This window comes from Rutilus rutilus (assembly GCF_951802725.1).
Source record: "Rutilus rutilus genome assembly, chromosome: 15".
Classification (NCBI taxonomy): domain Eukaryota; kingdom Metazoa; phylum Chordata; class Actinopteri; order Cypriniformes; family Leuciscidae; genus Rutilus; species Rutilus rutilus.
This window is the reverse complement of record NC_140220.1, coordinates 23,318,534-23,330,617: the sequence shown is the minus strand read 5'-3', so window position 1 is coordinate 23,330,617 and position 12,084 is coordinate 23,318,534. Positions and strand designations below refer to the sequence as shown.

Here is a 12,084-nt window from a genome sequence, read left to right as displayed (position 1 = left end):
GAACATAAGAAACTGTGAAGTCAGCCAAGTCTAATATTTAAAAACCTGTGTAAAATTCAATGTTAATGGAAAGCCAATAATTGTAATATTATGTGTTCAGATCTGAATATTTTGAGTCTAACGGTGTGTGACTTTCAGAAAAATATAACCATGTTCATGCAAATTCCTCTGTTTGAAGCGCCGCACAGGTTTTGAGTTTCTCTATATTAAAATTAGTGTTTGCTTATATAGTCGCATGCATTTGGCAGTCGGGACGACCAATGAGCGTTAGTATGTCTACGTCTGTGTGTGTTTAACATTCTGTGTATATCAATAACCATGTGTGTCTGTGTGTGTGTGTGTGTGTGTGTGTGTGTTAGTTTGACTTGGGGGGCTTCCAGCTATGTCAGGGTGATCCAGACCAAATGCCTTAATTCCCAATGGACAGAGAGAGATGGTGGGGGTATAAGAGGAAAAAGGAGCAAGTAAAATAGCAGCTAAGAAAGAAAAAGAAGGATTCACCAACAAAAAAAAGTCACAAAAAAGTGGATATAACAGTTTCATAATCTAGTAATAAAAGTTACTGCATTTAAATGACTATTTTGGTTAAGAGTATTGTAGGTTTTTACTTTTTGAAGCTTTTTTGTATGTTATATGCAATGATGTGAAAAGAAATATTTAGAAGACATGTAGAAGCCCTTTATGTTTGTATTCAAGTAATATATTATCTCTGTCCTCTCTCTTGCCCTTTTGCTTCCGGCTTCCGGTCGGGAGAAGCAGGCTGTGCTGTCAATGACTGAGAGCGTTGTCTGTCTGCCTGTCTACACTTGCTGTGCAGAACTTCCTGCACCTGTACAGCAGGCACAGACAGGCAGACAGATGGCAGCCCGCCTGACAGGCCACACAGTGTGACTGACACAGAGACCAGCCAATCAGTTCCACCACAACCTGGCAGGGAACTTTAAGCGCACCACTGACAACTGTATTTTACCATGATCATTATAAAGTCATTAAATGAATGAACAACACTTAATCTCTAATGCAGTTACTTGCCTCATCATCTTTAAACCAGGACAGACTCTCTGCGGTGAGCACAAACCAGTACTCCTTGGCTCCTCCTTTGATCAGGCTGATGTTGTTGATGGTTAACCAACCCTTGCGAATCACCTGAGGGGCAAAAGTCACAGGTGAAAAGTCTGGGTTCATAGTTCATTAAAAAAACAGGCTGAGATTCACTGGTCCTTTAAGAACCAAAAACGTCAAGGTGAACACGCCAAATCTGTATCCAGGTGGTACATTTCAATGGCCCTATATCATGGATGGATGGATGGATGGATGGATGGATGGATGGATGGATGGATGGATGGATGGATGGATGGATGGATGGATGGATGGATGGATGGATGGATGGATGGATGGATGGATGGATGGATGGATGGATGGATGGATGGATGGATGGATGGATGGATGGATGGATGGATGGATGGATGGATGGATAGATAGATAGATAGATAGATAGATAGATAGATAGATAGATAGATAGATAGATAGATAGATAGATAGATATTACAATACTACCTTGAAAAGGAGAACTGAAACAATATTATAAAAGCTAGTGGGCAGAGGATGACAGAGAAAAAACTAAGGGATGAGAGGGTGGAGGTGAAGAAAGAAAAGGAAACAGAAGATCGGGATGGCAAAGAGAGAAAGGGGAAAGGTCCAAAACATCCCGTAGGAAATATGAGTCATTTTCTGGCTGATTTAGGTTGATCTTGACTTTCAAAACACAGTTTTATCCTGTGAGTCATTCATTCAGTTCAGCAACATTATGGACAGTTGTCATTTGGAATTAGTATGAACTATTATTCTCAAATTGCACAGAATGTATTGATTTCACTTTAAAAAGTAAAAATAAAGAAGTAGAAAGAATCTGAGATGAAGAGATGAAATGCAGCAAAAAAAAACAAAGGTTGCCATGATGCATGCATGATGATTTCTTCCCCATTAAATGGTTATCAGTATATAAAATATTCCCATAACATAGAATAAAATAAAGTAGCTCTTGTACAAATCTTGTACAAAAGTATTGCTTCACCAACTATTTCAATCAAACCTCCAAAAACAACAACAACAACAACAAATACAATAAAACACAAAAACATTCTCTTTATTTTGTGACTGTACCAACTTTAAGTTTGCAGCATGCACCATTTTTTTCAAAATCAGAAATTGTAAACACACACACACGCGCCAAATGGACTGAGATCAAAGAGGAGTTTGAGATTCCAAACGTTTTTTTACATTCGCTCCCGCATACATGCAAGCCGTTTACTCATGTACTTGAACTTACAGGGCTGCAAACCATAAGGAGGTTCATTCACAGACAGTACGCTATAAAAACAGAATTAAAGCACAGTGATTCAGAGACATTAAAATGATGAATAGGAGGATAAATGAAGCAGGTAATTAATAGTATAAGGTTTCAGGATGTGGTTTAAGATTTCAGACTGTTATTTTACAAGATACTGCTGGGCAAATCAGGATTCAGAATACAAGTCCAAAGGTCAACTGAGTCATGTTTTGGACTGTTGTGTATCTACACTGATAAGTCTTAAGGGAAGTGTAGTGCATGAAAAACACACTGTACAACAACGTTTAGGGAGTGTTTTAGCAGGTGTCGTAAAAATCTGAATTTCTGAGTCCCAGAATGTCTTTGATTTATGTGACGGCAGCACCAGACAAAGGGTGGAAAAGAAAGCGGTGAAGAGGAAGACATGGTTTTGCTGTGTACAGAGGCATACAGGCTTTCTGACATACATAGACACAAACACAAAACTATGTGACGCTGGTAGACAGTAGGTAAGGCTTACAGACACTGGACTCGTACAATTTGACTGGGTGGAGGAGGGGCAGCACCCTAAAACATCAGCAGAGAGGAGAGAATAAAACCATTAAGGTGGCACGGGCATCTCTCCTGGCACGCTGGCACCCCACATTGATTCCTTCAACCCAAAAAATGTTTTATCATATTACTAAACACTAAAAATACCATACCATTTTCTAAGCAATGGAAGGTTTAAGTTAGTAAAGATTAGACATGTAGAGCAAAAAGCAACCATGCAGCACAGTGAGCGCTCAATGAATGTGTTACTCACCATGTGAGTGTGTGCAGGAGATATGAAAATTAAAGATCTTTTAAAAATTACAGGAATGCTTCAGGTTCATTACTAGTCCAGCTCGATTACCAAAGAAAATAATTTCGACACCCTCAGTCTTTAAAAACAGGAAAAAATATTATTGCAGTCATGCGCACAAAATGAAAGTGTGGTAAAATGTGTTTTTTGAGCTGTAAGGTTGTCTAAATCATTCTTTTAGTATTCATCTTATCACACATCTAAAATTTGAATTGTGGCTATATTTTTGAAAATGTATATTTTAACATTTATTCCAGTTGCCACTGTGAGTGCATTGTAGTACAGTACATACACTGCCATTCAAAAGTTTGGGATTGGTAAGATTTAAAAAAAAAAGAAGGTAAAAACAGTGGTAACACTTTACAATAAGGGTGCACTAATATGCATTAATTCATGCTTAACTAATGCACAGATAATCTTTAATTAATGTATGACTTCATTGATGATATTCATTAATGATTACCGCATCTGCAACTAATAAAGAGTCTATCTGATTAATATGACTTACTAATAATTAAATGTCATCATGGATTAATTCCCATCCATCATTAATTAATGATTTAAAGTAATTTGTTAATTATCAAAATGGGTCAAAGCCATTGATTTCAATTTCCAGCCATCTGTTTGAATTAATCATTAGCAGAGATATCAATGATTAAAGATTCAAGCTAGTATTCCTTTATTTTTCATTTTTAAAATTAACTTGATTTGTTCAAATTATTGAACCTGGAAAATTTCTCTAAAATGGACATCAAAGATGGGAAAGAGCAACTTACACTGGAATGGACTGAAATGTTTGTCCTAGGATCATGTGATCAAGTTTTAGTGAAGAGCTACATAGCTCAACTGTGAGGCAGAAGGGAAGCAAAAATGCCATTCAAAATCTTCTCTGGGAAATTGATTTTTAGCCTATAAACCTTTTGAAACAGACCTACTATTAAAAAAAATCTTGTTTAATACCCGGTGAAGCACAACAATTAAAACTGCAATAAGACAAACAGAGGCTCGAGGGCTCTGAAGGTACAGTCAAATGTACCATTGTTCGGCAAATTTCGAAGGCAGAAATCCAGTCATTTCAATAGGAATCCACATGAGCGGGAATTTCCCCATGCATATTTTGTAATGGAATTCTTCACGTTGACCAACAGAAAGCTTTTTGGTTAGAAAGTGATTGTTGTGTGAGCTTTTCTTGCATACCATGTATTAGAAGATAGGCAATACATTGGTGTACTTCCACAACCAAGGCCACGAAAAAAGTGGGCAGCCATTGTTGAGCTCTACAGGGCTCATAATTGTTAAGAGCCAATTTCAGAACTATAACTACTGCTAAACAAATGGGGCCATGAAAGCTTGTTACAGAATAGGGGCAAAAAAAAGCCATCAGAGAGGCAGAACCTGATTTCACCAAGTGCAACATGTTATCCTGGTCCTGGAATAACTTTCCGATCAACCGATCAGGTTTGTGGGACACGTTTACAGTTTATGTCAAGTTTTGCCTCACAACCAGGGTTAGATGCTTCTACATCTGTTATTTACCTATAATTTCTTCTGATTTTAGGGATAAGTTATGGGTAGGGTTAGGTTTAGGGGTAGGGATAAGGTTGGGGCAAAATTTTCGTTGACCCAGGAACGCGTCTAACTCTGCAAAATCAGGACATGCATCAGAGACCGAGAGAGAGAGAGAAAAAGAATATTCATTTACAGCACAAAACACAAATGTTAGACATACACATAAGCCACATATTATCTGATGTGAGACAGATGAACAAGAGAGCAACAGAGCTTGAGCAGAAAAGAGATTCCCTTCCAGTCAGTAGGACTGTCCAAACCCTGCTCGCTGATGATTTCAGATCTATACCTGTATACCAGGTTCATACAGTATCAACAGTTGTTCATAAAACACTTTGACTCACCTGGTTCCCTGCTGAAGGCTTCTTACACGTTGGATTGGTTTTCTGTTGGGCGCTGGAAGGAAATGTGTAAAAGGAGGGAAATCTCTCATCATGTCATTCATTTTGTGTTTTATTTCTGTCATTGTCATTTGTCGTTAAAACCTTACTTTGCGAATCCGATAAAATCTTCATGGTTTGTGTTGATGTAAGAGAGCTGAATCTCTAGTGAGAGTAAAACCTGTTCAGTGAACAAACACACATATGCACAACAAGATACAACACAAAACCATAATTTGTAATTAAAATGCTCATAATGTTAATTTCATTCATATCTAAGCTGTCCCTAATAGTGATTCATTTGATTGGTTGTGTGCAGGTATCAGTCTGACCTGGTCTTTGGCTTGACTCTCTCGTTCTCGAATGTGTGTGGTCACTATTCTCTCAGTCTCCTCCCGTAGTTTTGGAAAGATCTCTAACTGTGGACACGCACACACACACACACACACACACACACACACAAACAAATAAACAAAACAAGTTAGAATAAAAAAAATAAACAAAATGACCACTACCCTCTTTACTGGTTTAATTAAAGTTCCTCGTCTTATTGTCCTTTGTGAAAAAGGAATGTTTTATTGAATGTGCACTCGCAGCATGCTTCAAATTTAACAAAAATATATATTTAAAAAAACTGTATTTGCAGATAATACTCTATATTATTAATGAAATAAAAGGACACTTCAGTGTACTTAAAGAAATTACACTTTTACAATTGTCGATATTACATTTAAAGTTAATATATTTTAAATGTACTAAATTGCAACTTCATCATTAAAAATGTGTAATTACAAAACTATTTAAACACATGACATACAAGTCTCAAAAGAAATGTTTTCAATTTTATTTTCTATTACTTCTTTATATTGTAATATTCTAGATAATTTAATATTCAAAATAAATTTTGTGTCAGTACATAAATGCTTGTCAGTACATATGGCAATACACTGTACTTCAAAGAAAATATAAGTAATTATAAAATTATATATAAGATATATTTAAGTCCTACTTAAGTGGGTCAAAAGCACTCTAATTAAATGCTAACTGCATTTAATATAAATTTAAACCATAATACATTTTCATTTAATTGAAATAACATGCAAAATTAACGTCCGAAAAAATTACATTCAGTTTGTCCTTAAATACTGTATATTCTTAAAGTATTTTATTTCTGTAAAAAAGTTTGCTAAAGTGTACTATTTTTCATAAGGGTTGAACAAACCATCAGTGCATGTTACTCCAATAATAAAAATGATTTGGTATGGTGTTCCTTAATCAAAATGTAATACCTTAATTTTCCTAAATACCTAAAATGACTTTCCTTTCCCAGCTGATGTCAATTAGGTTGTGCAAACTATTGAAACATTGCAAACTGCTATTAAGAGACTGTTTTAGCAAACTTTTTAAAAGGGTCATCGGATGCCCATTTTCCACAAGTTGGTATGATTCTTTAGGGTCTTCATGTAAAGTTTGTAACATACTTTGGTTAAAAGTCCTCAATGGTTGTGTAAAACAACAGCCTTTTACGTCCTCAAAAACAGCTCTGTTCACAGCGACCCGTTTCGGTGCATGTTTCTTTAAATGTTAATGAGCAACTGCTGACCCCACCCCTCTCTTCCGTGGGGCGTGTCGACACAAGACACGTAAAGTGATGCTTTGGCGGACAGTATACAAATGGCTGAGGGCGGAAATATGCTAATACGGGACAGTCCGTCAGTGGTCGTGGGCGGAGCATGAGCAATATGACATCATATTGCTCAGAAAATCCAAACGGCTTGATTATTGCGAGTGTTTAGGCTTTTTGAGGATTAAAAAAAAGGAGGGAATGGATATTTTTCATTGTATGATGGTAGGGCTGGGCGGTATGACGATATATCGTTACCACGGTATAAAATGTCTCTCGTTAGCTATATCGGGAATATCGTGGTATGCATTAGCACTATTGACACTTCAGAGTGATGAAATGCATGAATGAGAGTTTAAACAGTGGGACGTGCTTGATGTTAAAAAGAGTTATAAGCGCAATACATCCTGAAAAGGATGACTGGCACACTGCTAAAGTGTGCACACAGAAAGCTGCCTCTCTCAGGTGGTGATCACGAATTCATTTCTCTTTCACGTCTTATTGCGCTTGAATGGTCGAATACGGACACAATTATGTCATGTCGTATGGCGTATTCATGTAAACACAGCTGGTTATGTTTAAAGGAAAGTAAACAGTTGGGTGTAAACCGGATGTGTGTATCAGTATTATGGATCTGTGCGTTTGGTCTTAAAGTGACAGCAGCCTAATAAACCCACCTGCTGCTCTGTGTCATTAATGTGAATCAACCAAAAGAGAAATTAACTTACTGCTCTTGACTCAATAACTTGTTTTTAGCTTTAATAAGAATACATTTATATTTTATTAATGCAGTAAAGACTGCAATATATATTTTTTTACATTTGATTATTACATTTCTGTACTAATTCTAACTACATGTTAAATAAACCAATTTACCTTAAAAACTTAATTATGTTTAACTCATATTTTTGTTATATTGTATTTTCCTATTATTTGTAATTTGCTTATTTTTAATAACAGAAATTAGATAGCACAAAATAGCTATATCATGGTATATATCCTTTACCGTGAAATAAATGTCTCACATCGTGAAATAAGAATTTGGACATATTGCCCAACCCTATATGATGGTTGTGTCCACACACTGCAAAGACACATTTATATGCAAACACCATATAAAAGTGAATTTTGCATCCAATGACCCCTTTAAAGTAAAATTAGAACACGCTGACTTTAATGGGAAGTGAACATATACACTTTTGTAGCATTATATTTTACTCCTTGACTTATATGTCTATGTCCATTCACTCAGTATAAGAGTATGTTGTACCTTGTTGGTACACTGTTGTACTGTGTTGATGAGCTCCTGGATCACCATGTCTACACACTTGAGACACGGCCCTTTAAGTTTCACAATCTGTTTCTTCACTATGGCTTCAAAGGCCATATCGGGTGTGAACAGTCCTGTCCTGGATCAGCAAGAGAGGAGAGAAAATGAAGTACGGTGAGAGATAACATAATATGAACTTGCATTCTGAATATGAATATAAATGAATAAAAAGATTGAGAAGGAGGGGTAAAGGAAGACATACAGAGAGGCACCATGTGTGAAAATATAACCTGTTTATTTCTTATAAGGTTAGCAAACATTATAAGTTCAAGTTGACTGCCAAAACTTTACTGAGTGCCCTTTTAAATAAGTTAATATATGATCGTGACACATACCTGATGCCATGAATGTTTTTAATAGCGTAACTGATCTCCCTTCGTAACTCTTTCTCATCAAACTCCATCTGATGTAGTGCAACATAAACAGGACATCAGCATGAGCTCTGATTTGCTGTAAATGCCATTGGATTTTTTTACTGTATTAATCAATTCAACTTTAACAAACTACCTTAACAAGCTCAAAGGGAAAACGCTCGTGAAAGACACGGTTGATTTTGGCTCCTCCTGAAAGCTGCACTGTGTCCACCTGATCCCCAGATCCCTCGATCCGCTTCTCAAAATCCAGCCCGAAGTGTTGTATCAACCTGGATAACAAATGAGCAGCATGTGTTTGTGTGTGTGGCCTCTCCAGGTCTGGTCTTATCTACAATGTGTTTGTGTTTAGGCAGTAAACCAAAGTCTTGTTTATTGCAATATGGTAAAGACATTTTACGTGTTTGCCTCCATGTTTGTTTGCGTTTATCTGTGCATGTGTATTTATTCTCTGAATTAGAGTGAGTTATATGTGTGTGTGAACCCACTGCATTAAGGCCTTGGTCTTGCGTGAGGGGTCGTCTGGGTTCAAATACTTATACTCTTCTGCCTCCTTATCCAGCGAGAGAAGCTGAGTCTGTAATTGACTACGTAACGCTGGTAATGTGTCACGGATGTGGTTGGTAAGTTGCTAGGGAGACAAAAAAGAGAAGAAATACAATTAAAGCTATCATTTCCATCTGTGGGCTCTCATGTATTTCACAAATGCGGTACTTCTTGTAATGTTCTGTGTCTTGTCACCTGGTTGAGGAGCCTCTGTAAGTACGGAGTGCCCATGCAGTCTGCCATGTGTCGGTATGCAGGATGTGACTTGAAGAACCGTTTCTCTGCAGCCAGAGCAGCACCGATGTCCTTTTTTCCCTCAATGTCCTTCTGACCACGGTTTACCACACCAATATAACCTGTAGCCACAGCATTTTCTTTCTTTCAGATACAGTGTTTTGCAATGACGCCTCTTTGTTTTAGAGAAAAGTCATTAAGAGAATTATCTTGTAGAACCTGCTGTGAAAAATGTGACCTCATTATTTCAAAATGAAATAGCAAACAGTATACTGAACTTTGTTTGTTTTGCATTGGAGTACCAACCAATTTACACGACGTATTTACATTAGAATGGGTTGCATAGAATAACAAAAATTTTAAAACAATTTTGCTTTAATGAAACTAAAACATCACACTTATGACATCATGTGATGTGATGTAGTTTTCTAAAATGGTTTTGAATTTGATCATTTGTCCATGCACTTCTTTCACTTTTTTCAATCTTATTATCCTGTGAAATGTCTTCTTTTTTTACACACAATGGTAAGATCATATCACAGTTGTATTAGTATTACATTTTGTCTACACAAGCCGCAGTGACTCTAAACTAGGAGGCCTCAGCAACCTCTCAATGGGGCTTTAAAATGAATTAAAATAAGACATTAAAGGGATAGTTCACTTTGAAATTAATTTTTGGTATGTTTTAGCTTACCTCAAAGGCATCCAAGATGTAGGTGTCTTTTTTTCCGGAGTAGTTTCAATTTTGATATTTTTAGGTCAAACCGTTCTTGTCTGTCAGTCATATAATGCAGGTCTATGGTCACTGTCTCAAAACAGCATGCACAAAGTCCAAATTAAACAATTCCCCATCGTCCAAATTAAACAATTCCCCATCGTAAGTACACATTGATGGCTTAAGACACGAAACGAGCGGTTTGTGTGAGAAAACGAACAGTATTTATATAGTTTTTGTCCTCTTGTAAACACACACACCCAAATGATCAGAGGACACGGGTGCTTCGGTCTGCGCAAGCGCCGGAAAGCGACGGAAAAGGTCAGAGGGTGCGGGCGCTTCGATTTGCGCAAGCGCCGGAAATTATCTCTCGCGCGTGTACGTCACTCATTGTTTACACAGAACAGAGATTGTAGGTAAGACGGCTAATCGAAATGGTTCTAATTTGCGCTTATCCAGGATGTTTAAACCGACGTAAAAGAAAACAATTTCGTATGCTCGCGTGAACTCATCCGGGAGTGGTGAGTTTTCACGAATTCCCAATTTATAATCCTTCCCTCTTGAAGTTCTGGTTGATCGCTCTTCGGCTGGATATCAACACACCCATAAACGTACTAAGGTTGAGGAGGGTCTGCAGCGATCATTTTTCCCCTGATGATTTTATAAACCAAGGAGAGGATTGCATAGTACTGACATCATCAGCTGTGCCTATGGTGTTTTCTCATCCAACGGAGGTATGTGAACAACGTCTTTGTATTTGTAAAGCTGGCATTACATGAAATGAGCAATACAATGTATTTCTGCACCATATATTTGGTAAGAATGGTTTTACATGAGAGAGTTATAAGATATGTTATAAGAAGAGAAGATATGTGTAGCCTATACTAAGCAGCTGCTAGTCAAACCAATGTGAAACTATGTGTACTAATAAGGGTGCAGTCAATGATACTACTACTACTAGCCTAATAATAATAATAATAGGAATAGACAGTGTGGATTCATGTTCGTGTAGCTCTACTTAGTGTTGACTTTGTAATGACAAGCAATATTTTTTTAGGAAAGCGTACAGGAACCATACCAGCCAACAGAACATGAGTCAGATGAAGAGCAAACAACAGAGTGCCTTGGTGCATACATCGGACTAAAAGATGTTTATATCTCTGTGTAAACAATGAGTGACGTACACGCGCGAGACATAATTTCCGGCGCTTGCGCAAATCGAAGCGCCCGCACCCTCTGACCTTTTCCGGCGCTTTCCGGCGCTTGCGCAGACCGAAGCACCCGCGTCCTCTGATCATTTGGGTGTGTGTGTTTACAAGAGGACAAAAACTATATAAATACTGTTCGTTTTCTCACACAAACCGCTCGTTTCGTGTCTTAAGCCATCAATGTGTACTTACGATGGGGAATTGTTTAATTTGGACGATGGGGAATTGTTTAATTTGGACTTTGTGCATGCTGTTTTGAGACAGTGACCATAGACCTGCATTATATGACTGACAGACAAGAACGGTTTGACCTAAAAATATCAAAATTGAAACTACTCCGGAAAAAAAGACACCTACATCTTGGATGCCTTTGAGGTAAGCTAAAACATACCAAAAATTAATTTCAAAGTGAACTATCCCTTTAAGGTGTTTGTTTTTTATTCACACCCTAAACAACTTTTTTCTTCTTTGAAGAACTAGAATAGCTTACTTTTAAATGTGTGATTTCTAGACCTGGAAAAGCCATGTAAATTAATAAAATCTTAAAACACCATGGGGATTTATCATAAAGAATACATATTTTCCTAGTTATGCCTATATATATATATATATATATATATATACACTCACCTAAAGGATTATTAGGAACACCATACTAACACTGTGTTTGACCCCCTTTCGCCTTCAGAACTGCCTTAATTCTACGTGGCATTGATTCAACAAGGTGCTGAAAGCATTCTTTAGAAATGTTGGCCCATATTGATAGGATAGCATCTTGCAGTTGATGGAGATTTGTGGGATGCACATCCAGGGCACGAAGCTCCCGTTCCACCACATCCCAAAGATGCTCTATTGGGTTGAGATCTGGTGACTGTGGGGGCCATTTTAGTACAGTGAACTCATTGTCATGTTCAAGAAACCAATTTGAAATGAT

The 12,084-nt window shown here is 37.3% G+C and overlaps 1 protein-coding gene across 6 annotated transcripts in view; it reads right to left on the bottom strand.

Moving 5' to 3' along the window:
• Nucleotides 1-12,084, bottom strand: part of dnm3a (dynamin 3a) — a 50,075-nt gene that overhangs the window by 24,932 nt on the left and 13,059 nt on the right. For 2 of the 6 annotated variants that reach the window (XR_014629971.1, XR_014629972.1), the window contains exons 7-16: nucleotides 9,189-9,349; nucleotides 8,936-9,078; nucleotides 8,584-8,719; nucleotides 8,412-8,479; nucleotides 8,017-8,155; nucleotides 5,455-5,541; nucleotides 5,233-5,303; nucleotides 5,087-5,138; nucleotides 2,850-2,896; nucleotides 1,033-1,146 (exon numbers count right to left, since the gene is read on the bottom strand). Coding sequence is in view for 4 of the 6 variants with exons in the window: in XM_084432486.1 (XP_084288612.1) it covers nucleotides 1,033-1,146; nucleotides 2,867-2,896; nucleotides 5,087-5,138; nucleotides 5,233-5,303; nucleotides 5,455-5,541; nucleotides 8,017-8,155; nucleotides 8,412-8,479; nucleotides 8,584-8,719; nucleotides 8,936-9,078; nucleotides 9,189-9,349 (1,001 nt within the window). In the remaining 2 variants the exon portion in view is untranslated. The remainder of the gene's footprint in view (nucleotides 1-1,032; nucleotides 1,147-2,849; nucleotides 2,897-5,086; nucleotides 5,139-5,232; nucleotides 5,304-5,454; nucleotides 5,542-8,016; nucleotides 8,156-8,411; nucleotides 8,480-8,583; nucleotides 8,720-8,935; nucleotides 9,079-9,188; nucleotides 9,350-12,084) is intronic. The other 4 variants (XM_084432486.1, XM_084432489.1, XM_084432487.1 and 1 more) reach the window with 2 other exon arrangements.